This window comes from Gigantopelta aegis, chromosome 5 (assembly GCF_016097555.1).
Source record: "Gigantopelta aegis isolate Gae_Host chromosome 5, Gae_host_genome, whole genome shotgun sequence".
Lineage (NCBI taxonomy): Eukaryota > Metazoa > Mollusca > Gastropoda > Neomphalida > Peltospiridae > Gigantopelta > Gigantopelta aegis.
Window position 1 is genome coordinate 974,322 of NC_054703.1, and position 23,884 is coordinate 998,205.

Consider the following 23,884-nt stretch of genomic DNA (forward strand, 5'->3'; position numbering starts at 1 on the left):
ATACCTTGTAGGCCTATAACTATAACCAGTAACAAAGTTCAATATAGCATTACAACTGTTTACAAGTAATCAGAGTGGAAAGGTCTGGAAATATAATCAGTAACAGGCACAGCAGAGAAGAGGGGGCTGAATAATTCTGAATAAAAAATATATTATTGGTAGTAAATCTTAAGTCAGAGACGAATTTCATTTTTAGTGTTTGTGGAAATTCTAAATCATCTGCTAGCTTTAACAATGGACTGCCTTTCTAGGTCACTATTTCAAGCCCGGATGTCTATAAGTTACCGTAAACAGCAATAAATTTCCATACACTATTACAACTATTTATACTAATCAGGGGATAGGTCTATAACAAGGCTCGAACTTAACAATGGCACCAACGGCAATTGTCGTCGTCGAGATATAAATTGCCATAGGTAGAGACGGCACTTTTGTGCCACCGGTAAAGTTCCTCAACAATGGTGAAATGTATACACATGGTGTACATTAACTGCCAATATTTAAGATCAGCACGTTTGAAATGTCTACATACAACAAAGTAACCTTTCTGTCATATTTATCTGCTGCAAATTTCGCTTTAAAAAAATACTGCTATACAGAGGCTCAACATTTTCGTCAGTGGGCCGTTTCACACTATTCTATTCTCTTAAAAATTGACGTGGGAGACAAATTCTTAAGTTTGAGCCCTGCTATAACTGTAAATAGTAATAAAGTAATAAAGTAATGAGAGAGGACAGAAAAGGTCAATAACTGAGCCATCCCCCTATAAAAGAGAATATCATAGAGGTTTAAAACAATTGAAAACCCGAGTGACTTACTTGAACGCACAGTTAATAGCAAGTGGCTGTCTCGACGGGTTGTTCATGACAGCAAAATGAGACTGAAAATAAACCAATACAAGTAAACTGGAACTTGAGATAAAATTTGTTAAACAGTAGTGTCAGCCATAACTAATAACATTATCATTTATCAACGTTAATGTAAAACTTCAAATAACATGGGTTAGGATCAGCATTTGTTTTTAGCCAGCACAATTTCATCAACTCTTAATGACAATTTTTGAGATGGTCAAACAACCTACATGTATATTAAAGTTTTTGTTTTGTTTAACAACACCACTAGAGGACATTGATTTACTAATCATCAGCAATTGGATGTCAAATATTTTATCAATGCACAACTTCATAAGAGCACTCTACCACAGCTACACTGTATATTACTTCCATGAAAGTATAGCGTTAAAGTAAGAGGATACTGACTTCTTAATCATCGCCTATTGGATGTCATACATATGGTAATTTTTATATATAGCCTTAGACAGGGAACCTGCTATATTTTTCCATTAGTAGCATTACTAATGATTAGTATATATTTTATATGCACCATCCCCCAGACAGGATAGCACATTCCAGCTCAATCAACAACTAGAAAGGTGCTGGAAAGCTGTTCTGGCACATGACCCCAAGATGGTAATAAACCCCTTTCATTGGTCAACTTGTCTTGTCGTTTAGGAGGTAGACGGCCGTTTCTACCTATTGATTATGTAATTCTTTAAGCTATTACTCCACATCACGTAATATGTAACGCTGCATGCATTCCTTTTAGTGACGTAACATATATCAGCTGACAGAACGAGTGACGTCACAGTACAAAAATAAAATGCAGTGAATTTTATAATTATTATACTAAAATTATAAGAATCATTGAACTAGAAAATATTTCTGGCACTCGTCTTTTTATAGATTGTTTTCTGACACTTGTATCAAGAAAATCAATCCTTGGAGCTTGCTAAAGTTTGCTTGGATTGCAGGGCTAGTTCTGGGTGAGCAAAGCATTTCGACAAATTATCTTTAAAAAAATGCAAGACAGTTATTTTCCAACAAAACATCAACTATTACTTGAAATTTTTTCGACAAATTGAAATAAAATTCGCCAATTATTCTTAAAATTCGCAATTGGTGAATTTGGCGATTGGCAAAGCTAGCCCTGGATTTATTTTCTTGAGATTTGTGTCAGAAAAACCATCTACAAAAGGACGAGTGCCAGAAAGTATTATATTATGGCCGTTTATATACCAGTTGTGAAAGTATATAGACTTGAATATAGTGTATTAAGAAATGATATTAAACTATTGAAATATTTTGTTACGTCACTCACCAGTAGGTCTATGATCCACGGTGTTAGCGGCTGTAATCCTTCAAATCTCATCCGTAGATCGCGCAGCAGGCGAATCAGAACTTTAATACTGTACAACGATAAAATACATCATACGTCACACTGCTTCTTTAGCCTGTAACTTACCCATGATATCCATGTCATAAACCCATGTGATAATTTAGTGTATTAACCCGTGTAATAATGGTATGCAAACTTTAAGGAATATGCAAATTTGTACGGTCTCTATGTAATAATGTGTTGCTGTGGATGGGTCATTGGTTTACAAGCCAACAAGACCTGTATACCTGAGCATAACATTTTCAGAGGATTTAGTCAAATTAATTTACGCTGATCACGATGACATCATATTTGATATTTAGTATATCACAGTACTAAAGTCTCCTTAACTTTAGTACTGTGATTTACTAAATATCAAATGAAAAATTTATTTTAGACGTGCTATAGGATAAATAGAATTCGCTGCTCGTGTTTTTTATGTAAAATATTAACCTCATCCAGCTAATTGGTATTTGTCTTGACAGGGCCTCGACTAATATCGGTTGATATTTTCCATATTAAAACACTCGAGACAGATCCTCTATTTAGCCGGATTACAGTACACTGACTGCATTAAAAATGAGGAATAAACAGACCTCTAGGGTGTATACCACCAAATCAAATTACATAGATGACAATAGTAACATATGTGACTAAAACTCCTACCTGCAGCGTATCAATCAACATATACACCATGGATATAAATACTACCACCCCTCACCCTTAAAGTAAATTTTTAAAACTTGGGGGTTAAGCTGCTTATTTCAGAGATAAAGAGTAGGGTCTATGACTACCCTAGTTAAACACAAAAATGGTCATGTTATTCTTAGTAGGACCCCACACGTTTCAAGCACAATGGTAGTTGATACACTGACACTATAGTTCAAATCAAACTACAGGAATTTACTGGCCAGATGAACCAACATTTTATCAACAATGGCAGGACTTGTGGTATTAACTGCTCTATCAAAAGTTAGGTGCATCTCAAACTTTGAACCTGCTAGGTGTTTCATGTATTTGGTTTAGTACTACCTCTAAGAATTGAAAATTTGCGAAAGCCATATATGGGTTACTCGAAATTAAATTCAGGTAACAGATTTGCTTTTTGCACAACCCATTACATGTGCGTGTCCAAGTACATGGTCTGCAGGATAAAGATAATAACTACATGTAGTTAATGACATCGGATATCTGCTTTATCCTGTTCAGGCAGAATGAGAAATCCCACTGGTGCAGGTTGTTATTTCTAAAAAAATTCTTGATGCCCATGGTTTTTACTTTGGGAATTTTAGTGTTGCTTTATAAAAAAAAAAGAGGAAATGTTTTATTTCAAAAATATCTTATTAAACCAAGTTACATTTTAAAAGAGTAATACTATACATGTATATACATGTATTTGTATTTATTCAAATTAATATATATCTATTTTGCATTATGAAATATTATGGGTGAAGGAAGGTTTTTTTTTTTATCAAGTGTTACATTCTGATTTCAAAATACATCTGTATATAATTAAATTGCATCTATACACTTTACGGCAATCTGAATGGTCGAGAGGTGCTTATTTTTTTGCGTTCATATCTCGATGAACTAAACACATTTAAGCCACACTTACCCACCCTCGCCTACCCCCCCCCCCTCCCCCAACTCGCACTACTTATCCATAACTAGCTGGATTATTCAGGCAACTATATTTAGATATTTTGAAGAAAACACACGTGAAAGATACAATAAGCAATACAATTGTGACACAAATGCCACGAAATAGTGCACTTTTTAATATGATAAATTAATGGAGAATGCTATAGCAAGAGTAGACATTCAAGGATGCACTGATGAAAAAAAGTCATTTAAAGAAAAAATTAAAGTAATATTTTATTTAACGACGCACTCAACACATTTTATTTACGGTTATATGGCATCAGACATATGGTTAAGGACAACACAGATATTGAAAGAGGAAACCTGCTGCTGCCACTTCATGGGCTACTCTTTTCTATTAGCAGCAAGGGTTCTTTTATATGCACCATCCCACAGACAGGGTAGTACATACCACGGCCTTTGATATACCAGTCGTGGTGCACTGGCTGCAACGAGAAATAGCCCAATGGGCCCACCGACTGGGATTGATCCCAGACCGGCCACACATCGAGTGAGCACTTCACCACTGGACTATGTCTCGCCTTCAAAAAAGTAATCGCTACCATAATGAAACTTGGTCAGTGGCTAAAGAAATGTAGGAAAGTTCACATCTGAAACTTACTTGTTAGCGTTGTTCTTCAGCTGTTGACGAAAATTAAACAGTTCCCCGTCAAAATGCACAGAGATAAAACTAGACGATGACATCACAGCCCAAGTGAATTTTAAATGGCTTATTAATGGTGACACAGATGAATTCCGATTGGCTTATCAGTGGCTAGGCATCCAAGATTGGCGTCGACTCCATACCCAACAACGTGGTTGATAAATGGAGTTATTAATACACAACACAAGACAAATACATTTTCATTATTTATTTCCCCATGTTAATCGTGAGTGGATCACAGGTCATGGGGTCCTGTGTCTACCCTTACAATCTATATATTAGTCTAATTATATGCATGATCTTACATAGTAAACTATTTACAAGTGTTCAACATCAGATGCCTGCACCCATGAACTAAACTTCTTGGGCCAAGTTAACCACTTGACGTACTGTTCTTTGTTAGCACCATGTCCTCTCGGCTTTAGAATCTTCTCCACTTTCCACAGATGGTCTTCTTTTACATCAACAGTTTGGAGTTCCGACTGGTAGAATGTTCACTGTATTTCCACTCCATCATAGAATGGTCACTGTATTTCCACTCCATCATAGAATGGTCACTGTATTTCCACTCCATCATAGAATGTTCACTGTATTTCCACTCCATCATAGAATGTTCACTGTATTTCCACTCCATCATAGAATGTTCACTGCATTTCCACTCCATCATAGAATGTTCACTGCATTTCCACTCCATCGTATGTGCAGGATGTAGCCCAGTGGTAAAGCACTCGCTTGATGTGTGGTCGGTTTGGTATCAATCCCCGTCGGTGGGCCCCATTAGGCTATTTCTTGTTCCAGCAAGTACACCACGACTGGTGTATCAAAGGTCGTGGTATGTACTATCCTGTTTGTTGAATAGTGCACGTAAAAGACCCTTTGCTGCTAATGGAAAAATGTAGCAGGTTTTCTCTCTAAGACTATATGTCAAAATTACCAATAGCCGATGATTAACCTTCTGACTACTGCAGCCGAGATATCTCACCCGACAACACGCCAGTCAACATACTGTACCCTGTATACAGTGCATTCCCCAATTCATATTTCCCACCATTTTGCACCCGGCACTCACCGCAAATAATAATAGACAAACAGAAAATGGATTAATTCAGAGTGTGGATGCTTTATTTTTTCGTTTTTCAATAGAAAATACCTGGGAATTTTGAGTTGAAAAAGTGGCTTTCGGTAAATATTTTTGCTTGACAACAATGGCGGAACATCATGGTAATTTTCAGGAATCGATAGCTGATTGTGACAGGTAATTTGATAATAACTTACTGTTTTACCAACAACAAAAATCACAAAATATTGGGATATGAATCCTAGTAAAAGTTCGGTTTCCACACTAAAATGTGGTCAGAAAAACAGTTATCGGGAATAATGGACATAAATAGTGGACATCCAGGCACAAATTCTTTAAGTAAATGCAACTTTTAATATTTTTTTGCCTAATTTTAATCAACATTAACTGATCTAAAATATAAAAATTAGAAAAAACCCACAATAATAATAGTTACTGATTCAAATATAAACTTTATTTTATGTATTTATTAAACATTTCAAGTAAAAATATGTGAGTACAAGTTATACATTAGTACCCAGCAGTCATAAGGTTAATAAATCAATGTGCTCTAGTTGTGTCATTAAACAAAACAAACTTCCTCTCCATCATTCAATTGACGGGTAGTCCACCACATAGTAGGGTCTGGCTGATAGTGAAAGATTTCTCCTGCCCACCTCTCACCATATTCCCGAATAAATACATTTCTCAGATGAGTGAATTGTACATGGTCCCCCACTGTGAATGAAAAAGGTTTCTTCATGTTCAATGTATTCTTCACATCTTTCTTGAGAAAATACATTTTCCACCATATGGATGTTTCCTTCTTTTCTGTGACTTTGTTTGAAACCATACCGATCGTCCTATTATACATTGATAGGTGGTGTTGGCAAGGGTCTGCAGATGATCAAAACAATTGTAGGATTGTTTCTAGGTGAAGTATCGGTATATCCTTGTCTTGATGGTTTTTAAGACTCATTCTGCCACTGCTGTCATTAATTAATTTCATTGTTTGTCAGAAGATGTTGAATTTTTTTAACAGCCTCTAAACGTCTCTAGCTCTAGACTCTTGACCTCTGTCAGTATGTATTCGAATTGTCTTCAGTTTCTTAATACATCTTCCAAAGCTCTAGACACTGTTGTCCTTTTTCATCCTTTAACGGTCTCAACCACAAGCACTTGGAAAAGACATCGATCACTATCAACACAAAAGTATAACCTCTACTAGACCTGGCTAATTTTACCATTTCTATGACGTCGGTGAACCACTGATTATCAATCCTAGCAACCATAATCTTGTTTCTCAGAAACTTTCTTCTGACTGGGTGTTGTAAACTCTATGTAAGCTTCTTGTCTTTGCAGCCATTTTCAGATTTTATATTTTCTGACAACATATTCATCAGCTTTACAGACATATCTATATAGTTCTTCAGGTCCCGAAACACTTGCTGGAGAGACAGGGTTGCAGTATATTTCCCTGAGATAATCTTCCCACGCAGACACAATCCATAAAAACTGAATGTCAAACAAGTTATGAATAACTATATCCACAAACTACTCTAAGACTTGTATACACTTTAGTATTTCTCGTCATCCGTTTTCTCGTCTGCCGTTTCATCCTCTGCTGTTTGTTCATCTTCTGAATCATTGGATAATGTGTTACGGTCAACATACATGTATGAAACAATAGTTTGACGTAATAGTTTCAGCAGGAGTTTAGGTTTTCACGTGCATGTGTTTACCATGTGTGAGGATCTACGTTTCTGAGCTGAGTGAAATGCTGGTCAAACATGGATCCTCGTGATAAATGCTGGCGAGTCTATTCAAGTATGCCGCCTCTTCCAGCTTCGTCAGCTGTTGTCAATCTAGTCCACAGATTTATCATCTGCTTCAAATTCATCTCTCTCCGTCTTCACTGCTTCAAATTAATCTCTCTGTCTTCACTGCTTCAAATTCATCTCTCACACTGTCTTCACCAGGTCTTTATGCTGGTTCACAACACATTTCCAAAGGGTTTGAAGACCTGCAGGCATCCTCCCAGTTTGCCATTGTCAGTTTTCCCTTCTTCGTATCTTTAGTCTTTTTTTTATATGTGGTTCATTATCTGTTTATCATCACATTTTCTTTTCATTGCCCATTGTTCAGGGCACCATTTTTACACGGGTCTTTTCTTGAAACGTTAACCCACAATCATCACATGAAAGCATTTCAAAAAGCTCTTCTTAACGTGTGCTCCGACCAAAAATTGACAGATCTCATCACCGAGCTATCACAGGAAGATCACTATGGCTCCAAACAAAGTCACAGAAAACAAGGAAACATCCATACGATGAAAAATGTATTGTCCCAAGAAAGATGTGAAGAACACACCCAACATGAAGAAACATTTTCAATTAACAGTGGGAGACCATGTTCAAGTCACTCATCTGAAAAATTAATTCACCAACAAATATGACAAGAGAAGTGGACAGGAGAATATCTTCACCATCAGCCAAACCTTACAACATTGCGGACTATCCCTCTATCGAGTGAAGGACTGTGATGGAGAGGAAATACAGTGAAAATTCTACCAGTCGGAAACTCCAAAAGGTTGATGTAAAAGAAGACGATCTCTATGTAACCAGGGATATTTTAATACAATTGTTACTACGGATGAGCTAGTGCTTTACTGTATTATTTAATACTTTAGCTATTTTTATGTATAAGCTTATAGTTAGAATGGGTAGTTGGGTATTGACTGTAGTTCCGTGGTTAGTCCCACATGTATTGAGTGACAGGTTACGCTTGACTGACTATAGTGACGCATTATGACAGTTGCACTGCATGCTGGGAAAAATCTGACCTTTCCTTTCAAATACCACACCTTCTTCTCATTCTTCTTGTAGCCTTTCATTCGTAAGGTCATATAATTATGATATTGATGGTGAGCACCCTTGGAGACGTCTTTAGTGCAAACTAAAGATAGTTGATGTCTGGTGAGTGTGTTTTAATGTTATATTACGTGTATTGGTATGTTTTATGTAGGACCCAGACATTTATTATATTTTTCATGTATGTCATGTTGTTATGTCAAATTATTGAACAAAATGTACCATTTATATATTTATAGGTTTTTCTCTACGGGAATAAAGAATTCCAAAACCCAAGTCGTGTTTTTGTTATGGACTAGCAGGGGTTACATCTAGAAAGTGGAAAAGGTTCTACAGACAAGCTAGAGGATCCACAATGAACATGGGGAAATAATTAATGAAAAGGTATTTCTGTCTTATGTTGTATTAATAACTCGTTACAAACACGTTGTTGGGTATGGGGTTAATGGCAATCTTGGATGTCTAGCCCCCGATAAGCCAATCAAAATCAATCTGTGTCACCATTAATAAGCCAGTTAAAATTCAACAGGCCCAGTGCTTATACATGTAAAACTCCAGACTCAATCTTTAATGAGGTCACGTACATACAATTTGTATGACGTTGCCATGATGTTCACGTCTCAGATTCTATTAAGAGTCTCGAGTCTAGACTCTAAAAGTTTTACAAGCACCAGACCTGGGCTGTGAATGTGAACTACGTTCAGGTTTTAGTAGGGAGTTCACTAAACCAAGATGGCGGCCAGGGAATGCTTGTTTTACCAATAATGGGTGCAAATTGTTCAGAATGAGTTTTAATATTAATTATGGAAATTAATTAAACACTTTATTATCTAACATTTTGTGAAATATCTTAAAATATCAGTGAAATTAAAGTGTTATCAGTCACTCAGTGACGATAACACATTTAGAATGAAAATTTCACTATTTCACTCTAAAATGTGTTATCGTCACTGTGGAAAGTGTTATCTTCACTGTAAGAAAGCCAGAACTATTTTGCTGCTGGCATTTTTAAAATAAAGGTAAATTGCCAAAAGTTCTCACGAAGTTTGCAATCATATCACACTCATCGCACAAGCGCTACTCGTGAAATATGATTGCAAACTTCACTCGATAAGATGTAAATCATATTTGACAAAAAAACATGAAATATCCTCATTAAAATCTATTCCTCTTACTAATATTCTGTTTTATTTATATTAAACAACTAAAACGATCAATTAATCAACTTGTGACCCTTCATTTTCTGGGTGTCCTAATACCCATTCACCTCAACAAGCGATTAGGACCTCAGTCTATCAGAATATATCGACCAATCAGTGTTCATTCTGTAGGGGAATCCTGTCTGAATTGTGTCATGCTGGTGAAAACCAGGTCAGATTATCCTATGTTTTGCTACGATCGAAAGAAGAACGAAAATCTAGTAAATACATTGATGTAACTGTACGCAATATGCAAACTGATGTCTTCAACAGATATAAATAAGTTTTCGATCAAAATAAAATTGGGCTGAAGTAGTATTTGTATGGTTTTTTAATCAGTAATCGTGATAGTAGCCAGCATATTTCAGAAGACGATTAACTGCTGCAATGTAATTATTTACGATAGTGAAATAAAAATTATAATTTTGCTTTAATACTATTTATTTTACGTAAGACTTATTTTAGTAATTAATTGCTTTGTAACTCAAATGATGGAATTATTTACCCCTCCAACAAAATAACAGAACGTTCCGCTGGCCTGTTTTAAAATGGCAAAATGGCATCTGTGGTAGTATAGTACCATTTCAATGAATGATGTTCCAAATGAAGGTGCTGTTTGCAACCAGTGGAGAAAATATATGGAAAAAATAGCAAAGCTGGTTGATCAGGAAAAAATAACTTTGAAAACCAACCATATCAAGTGCCGAAAACAATTCAAGTGTCCAACAATTCAAGAGTCCGTCAATGCAGAGAGTAAGACTCACAAGCCTGATGAACATAAAGATACAAACCGTATGTCAAGAAAATATATTTATCTACATCTAGATGCTGAAATTAGTTTGTTGTTGGAAGAAATGGCAATGTCATCTCTTCAACATAAGATTTCGGACTGCAGGCAAGATATCTCAACCAACCAGCCAGTTGACATGCTGTATACTGTATACAAATGAATGAAATGAATGAATGTTTAACAACTCTCCAGCACGAATACACTATATACAATGCATTCACCAATTAATATTTCCCACCATTTTGCACACGACACTCACCAGAAACAGAAATTCAATACAGGAAACAGTTTTCTTGACAGCATGCTAGCTTTTATTTTTCGTTTTTCAATGGAAAATACCTTCAAAAGGTGATTTTCGGCATGAATTTTCGCTTGACAACAATAGCGGCACATCACGTTCATTTTTAGGAATCGACAGCTGATTGTGAGAGCTAATTAGATCATAAATTTGATCTTTTTACCAACAACAAAAATGACCAAATATTGGGATATGAATTGTAGTGCATTTTTAAACAACAATTCTGGTCAGAAAACCACTGTTATCGGGAATAATGGACATAAATACTGGACAGCTGGCCACAAATGCACATAAGTAGACGCAACTTTTTTTAATTTTTTGCCCAATTTTAAAACATCATTAAAATTATAAAAACTCACAAAAATAATACTTACTGAATCAAATATGAACTTTATTTTATGTATTTATAAAAACATTTAAGTGAATACATGTGAGTAAAAATTATAAACGTGTACCCACTCAACGTGGTTTTTGTCAAAAATTAATTCAATAATCTAAAGGTTAAAGAAAGAAATTGTGCACTCGCAGCATTGCTTGCAAGAGACGACAACTGTATGATATCCAGGGGTAGTTAACCCGCCAAATAAAAGAAACAGTGTTAAGAAATAAACTTGCAAACTTTACTCCAAGAAATGCTAACAAGCAAGAAAAAAGAAACGAAGCTAAAACTGATAAACAGAAACAAGAGCTGCAGAACTCTAAAAAAGAAATAAAAAGCCTGAATAATCAACTGATTAGTGAGCAACATATAAGGAGGTAGGAAATGTTTTATTTAACGATGCACTCAACACATTTTAATTACGGTTATATGGCGTCAGACATATGGTTAAGGACCAAACAAATATTGAGAGAGAAAACCCACTGCCGCCACTTCATGGACTACTCTTTACGATTAGCAGCAAGGGATCTTTTATATGCACCATCCCACAGACAGGTGGTGCACTGGCTGGAGCGAGAAATAGCCCAATAGCAGAAACAAGAGCTACAGAACTCAGAAAAAGAAATAAAAAGCCTGAATAATCAGCTGATTAGTGTGTAACATATGAAGACCACACTGGAAGAAAATGTTTGTATGAGCATAAAAGCAACAGTTAATGCTCAGACGCGTGCTTCACGGTGCAAAGTTGCATGGAAGACACTGAAACATGCAAACAGTTTGGGAAATATTGAAAATGAAATGAAAATGAAATGAAACTACATGTAAATCCAGCCTCTGAGTGAGTTTCTGACTCGAGTTAAAAAAAAAACTTAACTCAAGAACAAATTTAAAACACTTACGGAGAATTTGATGGTTCAGACATACGACAAAACAAAAATGTATTTAGATGATATGCTACAAACGTATTGGGAATTATTAGCTAGTGGTGTGTGTGTAGATCATTGTGAAAAAGTTATCCGAACTGTTGCCAAAAAGCTGTGCCAGAAACAAATTGGAAGACTACCATAGAAAACCTGCACCAGTCTCTCTCGCAAACAGACGCAATGATTGGAAGGAAAGAAGGAAGGAAATGTTTTATTTAATGATGCACCACTCAACACATTTTATTTACGGTTATATAGCATCAGACATATGGTTAAGGACCACACAGATATTGAGGAAACCCGCTGTCGCCACTTCATGGGTTACTCTTTTCGATTAGCAGCAAGGGATCTTTTATATGCATTATCCCACAGACAGAATAACACATACCACGGCCTTTGATATACCAGTCGTGGTGCACTGGCTGGAGCGAGAAATAGCCCAATGGGCCCACCGACGGGGATCGATCCCAAACCGACCGCACATAAAGCGAATGTCTTACCACTGGGCTACATCCCGCTCCAGGTATTTAGGTGACATGCGAGAAACGTACTGGAAATTATTAGCTAGTGGTGTGAGTATAGATCATTGTGAAAAACGCTATCCGAACAGTTGCCGAAAAGCTGTGCATGAAACAAATTGGAAGATAACCAAGGAAAACCTGCACAAGTCTCTCGCAAACAGAGACAATGATTGTGTCACAAGAACAAGTAGCTGCTGCCATACTGGGGATTCAAGCAATCAAAATACTTTACACAAAGACAAAACGAAGACACTTCTGTGAGTACTCTGGGTACCAGGTTTCCTCTGGTGAAGGCAACAGCTTTTTATTGCAGGAGCTAACAACGGGTGATGCGCACAATGTTTTCTTGCAGACAGCTTAACAACACTGGACATTAAACGAAATTGGTCGAGGCTTTTAGCACCACCGAAGCTGAAAAGTCTGGTATCACTGCACAGCTGCTAACATCTATTTTTAAAAAAACCTATTACAGACAGACATGTTGTCAACAAAAAATTCAGTAAGTCAAAGAAGATATATTGCAAAAGTTTGTGAATGACTGGGATGGTTTAACAGAGAACAAAAAAATAATAACTTGACAGAAATCCATGGTCTTTACTGTGGACTACATGTTGTTATCAATATGGCATCATCAGCGGAAAGTGGTATGGGTTTCACCCATGATCTACAACTATACCAACTCTCCAGGAGAAGCTGTATGGCACAAGAAGTGATTTACAGAGAACAGTTTCGTTCATAGTCCCTGCTGGCCTTGACGTGTAGTCAACAAGTGAACGAAAAGAAGAAGACCCATAATCTGAAATACCAGTGCTGTAAAGCACTAACCGAAAGTGGATGTGCTAAATCTGGATGTGGTGGTGAATTTAGAGCTTTTTTCATAACATTCATTGGCAATCGTTTTAATGTCCTTTTCGCCAACGGTGCTGGTGTTCATCACCACTGGAGTGAAATTTGCTCTTTTTTAAAATGATGAGCAAAAGAATAAACTCCTACAAGCTATTTCAAGTGGCTTACAGATCGCTGATAACAAAGCTATGTGTCGGGCTTTAGGCATTATAGAAAAAAAATCATAACTGGTCCACTTTGGCAGCTCTTGGAAGAAAAGGGGACATATTTTTTTTTTTAATGTACACTCACAGGGAGTATCTCTACAACAGTGTTTTAAACCTTAATTAGTAAAGATGCAACAGATCTCCTTCACGGTGAGCCCATTTTCACAGGTGTTTCATTCACAAAGGACTGTGTATGGGCTGCTTTGTTCCGCCCTAAGGACACTGATTTTGAAACGGAAACCAAAGACAGCCTAGAAAAGGTATTCCTATTGTTTATTCCTTTGGTTTATCGTCTGTTACAGGATCAGCTAGCTACCAGGTGGAAAGTACCGTCAACCAAGTCAGCAAGTTATGGAGGAAACCTATTTAGATGAAATTAGTGGGTGTGACTTAACTCGGGCATGCATTTTAAAGAAGAGTATACCGAAAATAATGCTCGATATCGGTATCAGATTAGTACCAATACCTAAGTAAATCACCCCAAAAATACCAAGTAAATGACCCTAAAAATACCAAGGTGAATCACCAAAAAAATACCTACATGTAGGTGAATCACCAAAAAAATACCAAGGTAAATCATACCAAACATACCAAGGTAAATCACACACCAAACATACCAAGGTAAATCACACCAAACATACCAAGGTAAATCACACACCAAACATACCAAGGTAAATCACACCAAACATACCAAGGTAAATCACACCAAACATACCAAGGTAAATCACACCAAAAATACCAAGGTAAATCACACCAAACATACCAAGGTAAATCACACCAAACATACCAAAGTAAATCACACCAAACATACCAAGGTAAATCACACCAAACATACCGATACCCACCCTGAAATTTCAATACCGCCCAGCTCTAGTTTTCAATAATTAATTAACGGTAAAATTTCGCCAAACAGTGTCTACACACAAAGAAATAAGGGTTGTGAAGTGGCCAACACTGCATAACATAAAGCATGTGGATGCCAACGTTATACTCTCCAGTGGCTTTGACACAGCATCAAATGATTCCAGTGGACGAACATTCAGTATTCCCGACAGTGCAAATATTTAGAAGATTCATGAGGATTAAGAAAGTCAGCATTTTTGCTGAATTCATAGAAGGGAGACCTCATGTACAGGCATATATTATTATATATAGATCTGTTCTGCTCCATATTATCGAACATTTTTGTTTTTTCCGTATCTTTGAATATTTGCTACAAAACACTGCAATTTGATATTTTTATTTTAAATGTACGAAAACTTTATTAAACCTTTAAATGGCCACCAGTTTTCCGCTAATGATGACATGATGCGACAATGAGCATATATAACTGTTATGTTCCATGTTTATATTCCATGATTGAACTGGATTCAGTATTGATAAAAATATATGTTTATTTCAGATATGTCAGAGAGCAGGATTGGCATTGTAAAAAACAAAAAAACAAAAAAACAACAACAAAACAAAAAAAACACTACTTCCCTCTGTATCTTTGTTAGTATTTCAATATATTGTCAAAATGTTTTTCTGTAAAATTAATCTTATAAATGAGGTCAACTGCATTCAGATATTAGATGCTGCCGGGATAATGCGATTTGATCACATCAAAAACCTCTGTAACATGTACTAGAATGAATGTCTCGTACTAACTCCTTAAAATTGTCTAAACTGATGGAGACTTAAGGAACTGGCATTGTAAACCTTCCCTCTCTATCTTTGTTAGTATATTAATATATTGTCAAAATGTTTTTCTGTAAAATTAATCTTATAAATGAGGACAACCGCATTCAGATATTAGATGCTGCCGAGATGATGCAACTTGATCACATCAAAAACCTCTGTAACATGTACCTGAACGAAGGTCTTGGACTAACTCCTTAAAATTGTCTAAACTGATGGAGACTTACGGAACCGGCATTGTAAACATTCCCTCTCTATCTTTGTTAGTATTCCCAGATACTGTCATGTTTTTTCGGCAGAATGAATCTTGTAAATGTGAACAAGTGTGTTCTGTTGTTAGATGCCGCTGACATGATGCAATTGGATCACATCAAACAACTCCGTGGTATGTACGTGAAGGACGATTCGTAGCAACAGTCTCACTTTCTCAAAACAAATTTTAATGTCCATACCTGGTAATTAAAAATGCATTTTTAAACAGTATGGGGCTGGACATCACTGTGGAATTGGGAGTGCTAGAGTAGAAACAACAAAATTTACTGAAAACTAAACTAACAAAAATATATTTTTAGCATTTATGGCCATTTTGTGCCAAAATAAAAAATCCATCATTTAAGTTTAGATTTTTCATCTGGGGTTCCTACTTCTAAACATTCACAAAGAGATTATCAAAGGTACTTTCAGTGACCTTCATATTGCCAGCAAGAATAGGAACAGGAAGTGGTGTAGTAATAGGAGCACTGTCATCTTACTTCCAGGCAATGCTAAGCTCAGATATGACAGAGAGTAGTACTGGCATTGTTAATCTTCCCTCTGTATCTTTGTCAGTATATCAAGATATTGTCAAAATGTTTTTCCACAGAATGAATCTTGTGAATGTGAACAACAGATTTTAGATGCTGCTGAGATTATGCAAGTGGATCATATCAAACAATTCAGTGGTATGTATGTGAAGGACAATTGATAGCAACAGTTCTGCTTTTGAATTTATTTATTTTTTAAATATCCATACCTGGGAATTAAAAATGCACTTTTTAAACAGTATGGTAGGTACCACTGTAACACACAGCATGTATTTTCAGATTTTAGATGCTGCCGAGATCATGCAACTTGATCATATCAAACAACTCTGTAGCATGTACCAGAAGGAAGGTCTGGCAATCACTGATGAAAACTGTCTAAACTGATGGAGACTTAAGGAACTGGCATTGTTAGTATTCCAAGATATCAGAACGAAAGAATCAGACTAACTTCTCAAAATTGTCTAAACTGATGGAGACTTATGGAACTGGCATTGTAAACCTTGCCTCTGTATCTTTGTTAGTATTCCAAGATATCAGAACGAAAGTCTTGGACTAACTTCTCAAAATTGTCTAAACTGATGGAGACTTACGGAACTGGCATTGTAAACCTTCCCTCTCTATCTTTGTTAGTATTCCAAAATATTGTCAATGTGTACAACTGTGTTCAATTGTTTGATCTCGCCGAGATGATGCAACCAGATCACATCAAACAACTCAGTGATACGTACATGAAGGACAATTGGTGACAACTTGCCCTTGTTTTTTTTAAATGTCCATACGTGGGAATTAAAAATGCACTTTTTAAACAGTATGGTATATATAGGTACCACTGTAGCACAGAGCATATTGAACAAAGTACGGTATGTGTTTAGTTTTATCAGATATGGCTGGACGACAATGCGGATTTGGCAGTGCTAGAGTGGAAACCCGCCAACACAAAATTATTGTCAGCACTTATGGCTATTTTTACCAAAATAGAAAATTAACCATTTAAATGTTCTATAAGTAGGTACCGGCAGTCAAAATTTCATTTACTGATTTTCACTGTTAATATACATTTTTATAATACTGTAAAGAAATACAAGCATTTGACAAAAATAATTTTTTTAATATGTCTATTATTTTTGAAGTTATGCCCGTTTTTCCAAAAACACAAATACAAATCGCGTTTTTATGCTATGGGGTGCACCTTTTGGCATGAAATAACATAAAATACAGATAAATGACAATTACTCTTTTATGATTATTAAAATGTATGTATTAATCTGTAACAAAAATAAATGAAATGGGTTTAATACAGTATTATTTATAAAGTGCTTTTTACCTGTAAAAATTAAAATTATATCGATAAAAAGGCACAAAAATGTGTCTCGACACCATTTTTATGGGGTCACAAAACAAAATGTAATGATGTTACAGGTCTAATGCATTTTAATTTATGTATAACAAGTTATATAATATCTACCTATTTTTTTTCAGCTTTGTAGGAGTGTAACTTTATAAGTTACAGCTACTTGAAAATGACGTAATGTTAAAAATTGGGAGCGGAAAAAACAGCCCCAAAATGGCGAAAATCTTCAATTTTCATAAATTTATAATTAAAAAAGTATTATAACTATGTACATGAAATTTGGCATGTGGATGGGTATACACAGGACCAGCATCTGTGTTAAATTCATTGTTCAGATCCGATTATTTGTCATATAACATACCTGGAAATTTTTGTCAATTTTTCGAATTTGTCCATCGGAAAACATGTAGAAAAAATATTTACAACATAAAATAGTCAACTTTAGTCTTTTGCATTTAAAACAGTGAGTTGAAAAGTAGTCTGGTATATACAGAATTAAAAATGTATCAACATATATGCCAATTTTGTTTTTTAACAATACATCTGTTTGTACAACAGATATTTCTTGCACAATTTTGAATATGTAGATCCATGTAGCAGGTAAACATTCTTTTTTTTGAAAAGTGATCAAGTCCAAAATAATTCCATTTGTAAGGGGTATGACATTTGATCTACATGTACTTGTTTGGAAAATTATTTTAATCAGCTCAGTTTTTGTAATGCTATGTTCATTTAAATAAGTGCCTACAAATGTTATTTCTTTCTCAAGAAAGTGATCAAAGTCCTCAGTTGCCGGGTTTAGCTGTAGAGCAGTTTTTAATGTTTTTTCAATTAATGCACGTTTTTTTCGGTATTTAAGAACTGCACTGCAAACTCAGAAAGTTCATCCCATGTTTTATTTTCCTTCAAATGATAGAGTTGAAGAAGAAGTCTGTTGGTACAGGAAACCTTTGGCAAGGATGGCCTACGCCCTCTTCCGATGAAATTAAATAATCCTTTCAACTTTGTAAAGTTTTCATCATCTAAAAGTAAAAATTTTTTAAAAAATGGTTCAAATAGTTTAAGGCATAGTTTAACTTTAAAGCTTAAGAAAGTAATGAAACAGTATAATAGTGTGTAACTACTGAATTGTCAGGCACATGTGCAGGGGTCTATACTGTGTTGAGTGAAGTTTAAGGCAGGGGTGGGGGTGATGATTATACTCCCCGAAATACACTGAACAATAATGGGGGGATATTGTTAACATGGGAAGAAGGGGTAGATCCACAAAACCCTCCCCTACATGTGTGCCTGATCGAAATCAAATAAATAAATAAAATTTACATGTACTTTAGGAAGACTATTCAGTAAATATTACAGCAAAATAACTGTTTCTGTGATTGTGAACAACAATTCTTTAATGGATAATAAATATAAGATTTAATTTTAAAATTTGTATTCTATTTTATTTAATCATATTTGGAAACTTCATTGTTAAATGACATGGATGACAAAGGCATCATGTAACATAATGAACATATTTGAAGAATCATAAATTGATAAGCAATTTAATTTTTTTGTTTTTGTTTAAATATTAAATTTTAAATGAGTACCGTACATGTTGATGATGCTATAGTATAATGAAATTATTATACCATCTATGGAAGTTCAACATAAATACTAGGCAATCTATTGGAATGTAACTGATAAAAATAAACGAAACCATCATCGATGTCCGCCATTTTGGAATTGTTCGATTTTATTTTATTCTTAAAAATTGTGAAAATACAGTCATAAAAATAATAACTGGTGTCGATAAAAAAAATGAAATGGTGCATTAACATGTTATTGTTTTGCATCTTAAGTTATTTCTGTTATTAAATGCGATAAAAGTTTACAATTATAAAAGACAAACGACCGTTAACGATTTGTTTACATTTTACAACAAGCTAAAAAAAATCGAAACTACTTTTGGTCAAATTATTAAACTAAAAGTATGCATCGGTGATTAAAACTTATAAAATATGGTCCTAAATAATAAATAAAACAAATGCAAACAATTAAATATAAGATAATTACCTAGTTTGTTGTATATCGTTGACGGTTTCAAATTTTCTTGCTCACATTTTTCAGCCATTCCTCGTGGTCGCGCACATGGTTATTTTCCAAGAAAGCTAGGAATAGACCTTTTTATTTCAGTCTGCGCATGCGCGCCGCTTGACCTAGCCACTGCATGCAAAGCTTTTTTAAAGGCAATTGAATGACGATTCGTTTGATATAACATTTCGTCAGTCTTTTTCAAAAAATAAAGCCGTAGTAGTCATTTAAAAAAAAAAATTAAATTAAAATTGAATTAAAGTTACTATACTATTTTTTTGTACTACATATTTGGTATCAAATTAAAGAAGAGTTTGTGCTGAATATCGTGCTATTTTTAGATTATTTGTACGAGTTACGGCGTTTTTGAGCAAAGCGAAAGAAAGTCGGTATGCATTTTGTGTCTGCACAGATTGCTGCTGGAGGCGTGTTCCACAGCGTTAATTAGTCTTGAAATTAGTGTTTTGTCATAAAAAGTAATATACTTAAAACATGAACAATAAACACACAACAAACATCATATTGCAGAAAAAGATTTGATCTTTAATCCAGTATATTTTTTTAAAGGATAAATACTAGAAAATATAGAGATAAACGCAGGGGAAAATTGCCAGATTTGGACAAATTTACCAATTCCACTCAGCCTTCCAGGCTTCTGCTGGTACCTACTATAAGAGATCATCTTTGTACTTTGATTGACTTTAATACTGTATTCAGGACGGCAACTGGAAGTCATCTCGTCCTAGTAAATCAAATACTTCTAAACATTCACCAAGAGATTATCAAAGGTACTTTCAGGAACCTTCATATTGCCAGTAAGAATAGGAACAGGAAGTGGTGTAGTAATAGGAACACTGTCATCTTACTTCCAGGCAATGCTAAGCTCAGATATGACAGAGAGTAGGATTGGCATTGTAAATCTTCACTCTGTATCTTTGTCAGTATATCAAAATGTTTTTCTACAGAATGAACCTTGTGAATGTGAACAAGAGATTTTAGATGCTGCTGAGATGATGCAAGTGGATCATATCAAACAATTCACAGAGAGTAGGATTGGCATTGTAAATCTTCCCTCTGTATCTTTGTCAGTATATCAAGATATTGTCAAAATGTTTTTCCACAGAATGAATCTTGTGAATGTGAACAACAGATTTTAGATGCTGCTGAGATTATGCAAGTGGATCATATCAAACAATTCAGTGGTATGTATGTGAAGGACAATTGATAGCAACAGTTCTGCTCTTTTTTTTCTTTTTTTTTTAAATGTCCATACCTGGGAATTAAAAATGCACTTTTTAAACAGTATGGTAGGTACGACTGTAACACAGACCATATTGAACAAAGTAAGGTACATGTATGTGTATAGTTTTATCAGATGTGGCTGGACATCTTTGTGGAATTGGGAGTACTAGAGTAGAAACCCACACAAATTTACTGAAAACTAAACCAACAAAAATATATTGTTAGCATTTATGGCTATTTTGTGCCAAAATAGAAAATTCATCATTTAAGTTTAGATTTTTCATCTGGGGTTCCTACTTCTAAACATTCACAAAGAGATTATCAAAGGTACTTTCAGTGACCTTCATATTGCCAGTAAGAATGGAAACAACAGTAAGTGGTCTAGTAATAGGAGCACTGTCGTCTTACTTTGAAGCGATGTTGAGTTCAGATATGAGAGTAGGATTGGCATTGTAAACCTTCCCTCTGTAACTGTGTCAGTGTTCCAGGATACTGTCAAAATGTTTTTTTATCAACCCCAGCTAACTCCTATTGTAATCTGGAATTGCCAGTTTTGTCTTTCACTTTTTATTATTCTTTAACTCTTTTCATTTGGCATACGCACTCATGCGTAATACTACTTTTCATTCGGGATACGCATACATGTGTAGTTTGGGAATACCTTGGGATATCCCTCATCTATTTATATCCATGCGGTAGGTAATAGATCACACTTCCTTCCGGCGTGCCGCCTTTTTTAAACTGAGAAAAGTATTGTTTTGTTGGTAGATATCGTAGATTTTATCAACAAATTTCGCGATTTTTTTGTTTCAAAAACTGTCATGGCAGATGCATCTAGCGACGGGAGTGACACTGAAGCAGAAAACAATTATGTAGGTGATAGTTTTAACTGTGATAGAGGCAAATGAAGAGTGGCTACACAAGCTGTTTGAATCGGATACCGACAGCAATGAAGAAAACTGCGATTTTGACGGTTTCCACAGGAAATGGATTTCCGAGGAGTTTTCTCAGAGGGCAAAAGCAAATCTATTCAGAAAGAGGACGGGTCTGCTTTGTATCCATCCACAAGAAGCCGGTGCACTGGATTATTTTTAACTTTTTGGGGACTTGAACATGTGGCAACACATTGTGACCGAGACAAACATTTATGCCGAACAAGAACGAGAAAAAAATCCACCAACCTACACCCCCTCAGTATAGACCAACGGACATTCCGGATATGAAATCATTCACTGGATTGTGTTTTGGGATGGGAATACTGAGGTTGCCTGCTAGAAATGACTACTGGCGTGTTGGAAAGTTTCTGTTCAAAACAAATTACAACCACATCATGCCAAGGGATACTTTTAACTTGTTGTGGCGTTATCTGCATCTACAGAATAATGAAGAATTGGGACCCCAAGGAGATAGATATGCCGACCAACTTTTTAAGATTAGATGGTTTGTAAACTATCTGAATAAAAAATTCCAGTCTGTTTACATGCCATATCGACAGTTTTCTTTGGACGAGAGTATGGTCAAATTTAAAGGCAGGTTGGGATTTTGACAGTACATGCCTGCAAAGCCCATCAAATGAGGAGTGAAAATTTGGTCGGTGTGCGAAGCAGACACTGGTTATTTGTATAACTTTCAAATCATGAGAAAGGTCTGTCACACTGTGCTGTTATGGATTTGTGCATGCCATTGTTTGGAACTAACGCTTAACATGGACAACTATTATACAGGAACTAAACTGTTTCACGATTTGCATGTACATGGAATCCATGCTTGCGGAACAGTCAGTGTAAACCAAAAAGGACTACCTAACAGACTTTTGCCGAAGAATACAAAGCTTCAAAAGTATGAATTCAAGGTAGCTCAGAAAGATGAACTGACATACTGCATTTGGCAAGATACCAAACCTGTTCTCTTCCTTTCGAATTTTCATTCTCAGGATGATAATGGAATCGTATCTAGAAGAAACAACATCCGACTAAAAGTGAACGTCACTACGCCATCACTTGTCAGTGACTACCAGATGAATATGGGAGGTGTAGATCGCATGGACCAGTTGATTCACTACTAAATGATAAATCATCGATCTCGCAAGTGGTGGAGGCGTATATTTTTCAGCCTGGCCATGGCATGTGCACATAATGCATACATATGTGCCAAGGATGAACATCCGATACCATCGATGAATCGTTGGCCCAACTTCCAGGATTTTATCGAAGACTTATCCTAGGAACTTATTGGTGACAGCAGGGGAAAAAAGGCTGTCAAAGTGTGTTGTTTTAGGTAGAGTTTTTAGGTGTTTCACCGTCTTGTTGATTGCAGAGTAACTGGATATGCAAAAAAAAAAATCAAGTAGCCTGGTGGACTACTGGGTTTAGATATCTGGTAGCCAGAACCACAAATGGGTAGCCAAAACACCATGGGCTACCACTAAGGTCAAGCCCTGTACTTGGGATTCAATCGTGTTCAATCGTGTTGCACATGAAACTGCAGTCACAATAAATAACATAACAAAAGAGCATCTTAACAGTCAAGGAAGCTCATAGTTCAGACAAGATGATTCAAATGAAAGTTGTCCTCAAGAATATATCATTTGATCACTGGAAAAACTTGCTTTCACTATGAGTGACAGAGCAAGTAATGAAAAACTTGTCAACAAGCTTTTAAATAATAACATTTAATCTTTCTATTAAATGAAGTTATCAAAGTAATGATATAATTATTTGCCAATTAAATTGTTTTATTGACTCTCTTAGTTATTGTAGTAGATGTATATTCAGAGGTTTGAAATAAGAAATTATTAGGGTTTGTGTGTTGTCAATTATATTGTCAATTGTGACGTTATATCACACTGTTATAAGTGATGCCATATTGAAATATGATGTACATATAAGTTAGTTTAAAGTTTTAAATGTAAAACATTTTAAGTGTTGGACGAGTATTTACAAATAAATTTGCATCACAAACAATGTTTGTAATACTAGTAGAAGTGAAAACAAAATCGAGATTTTTGAAAATTAATTATGGGATGCTTAAACTTGTGCAAGAGGAGAGGAGAGAGGAGAAAGTAGGGCTAACTCTGGCAGTCGCCATATTCGCCAATTGCGAATTTTAAAAATTGGCAAATTTT

General features: G+C 35.5%; 1 protein-coding gene across 3 annotated transcripts in view; it reads right to left on the bottom strand.

Annotated features, from left to right (window-relative positions):
* The window catches only part of LOC121373192 (interleukin enhancer-binding factor 2-like), a 58,357-nt gene that overhangs the window by 13,037 nt on the left and 21,436 nt on the right, over positions 1-23,884 (bottom strand). For all 3 annotated transcript variants that reach the window (XM_041499650.1, XM_041499648.1, XM_041499649.1), the window contains exons 11-12: positions 2,158-2,245; positions 819-880 (exon numbers count right to left, since the gene is read on the bottom strand). In XM_041499650.1, the coding sequence (XP_041355584.1) occupies positions 819-880; positions 2,158-2,245 (150 nt within the window). The remainder of the gene's footprint in view (positions 1-818; positions 881-2,157; positions 2,246-23,884) is intronic.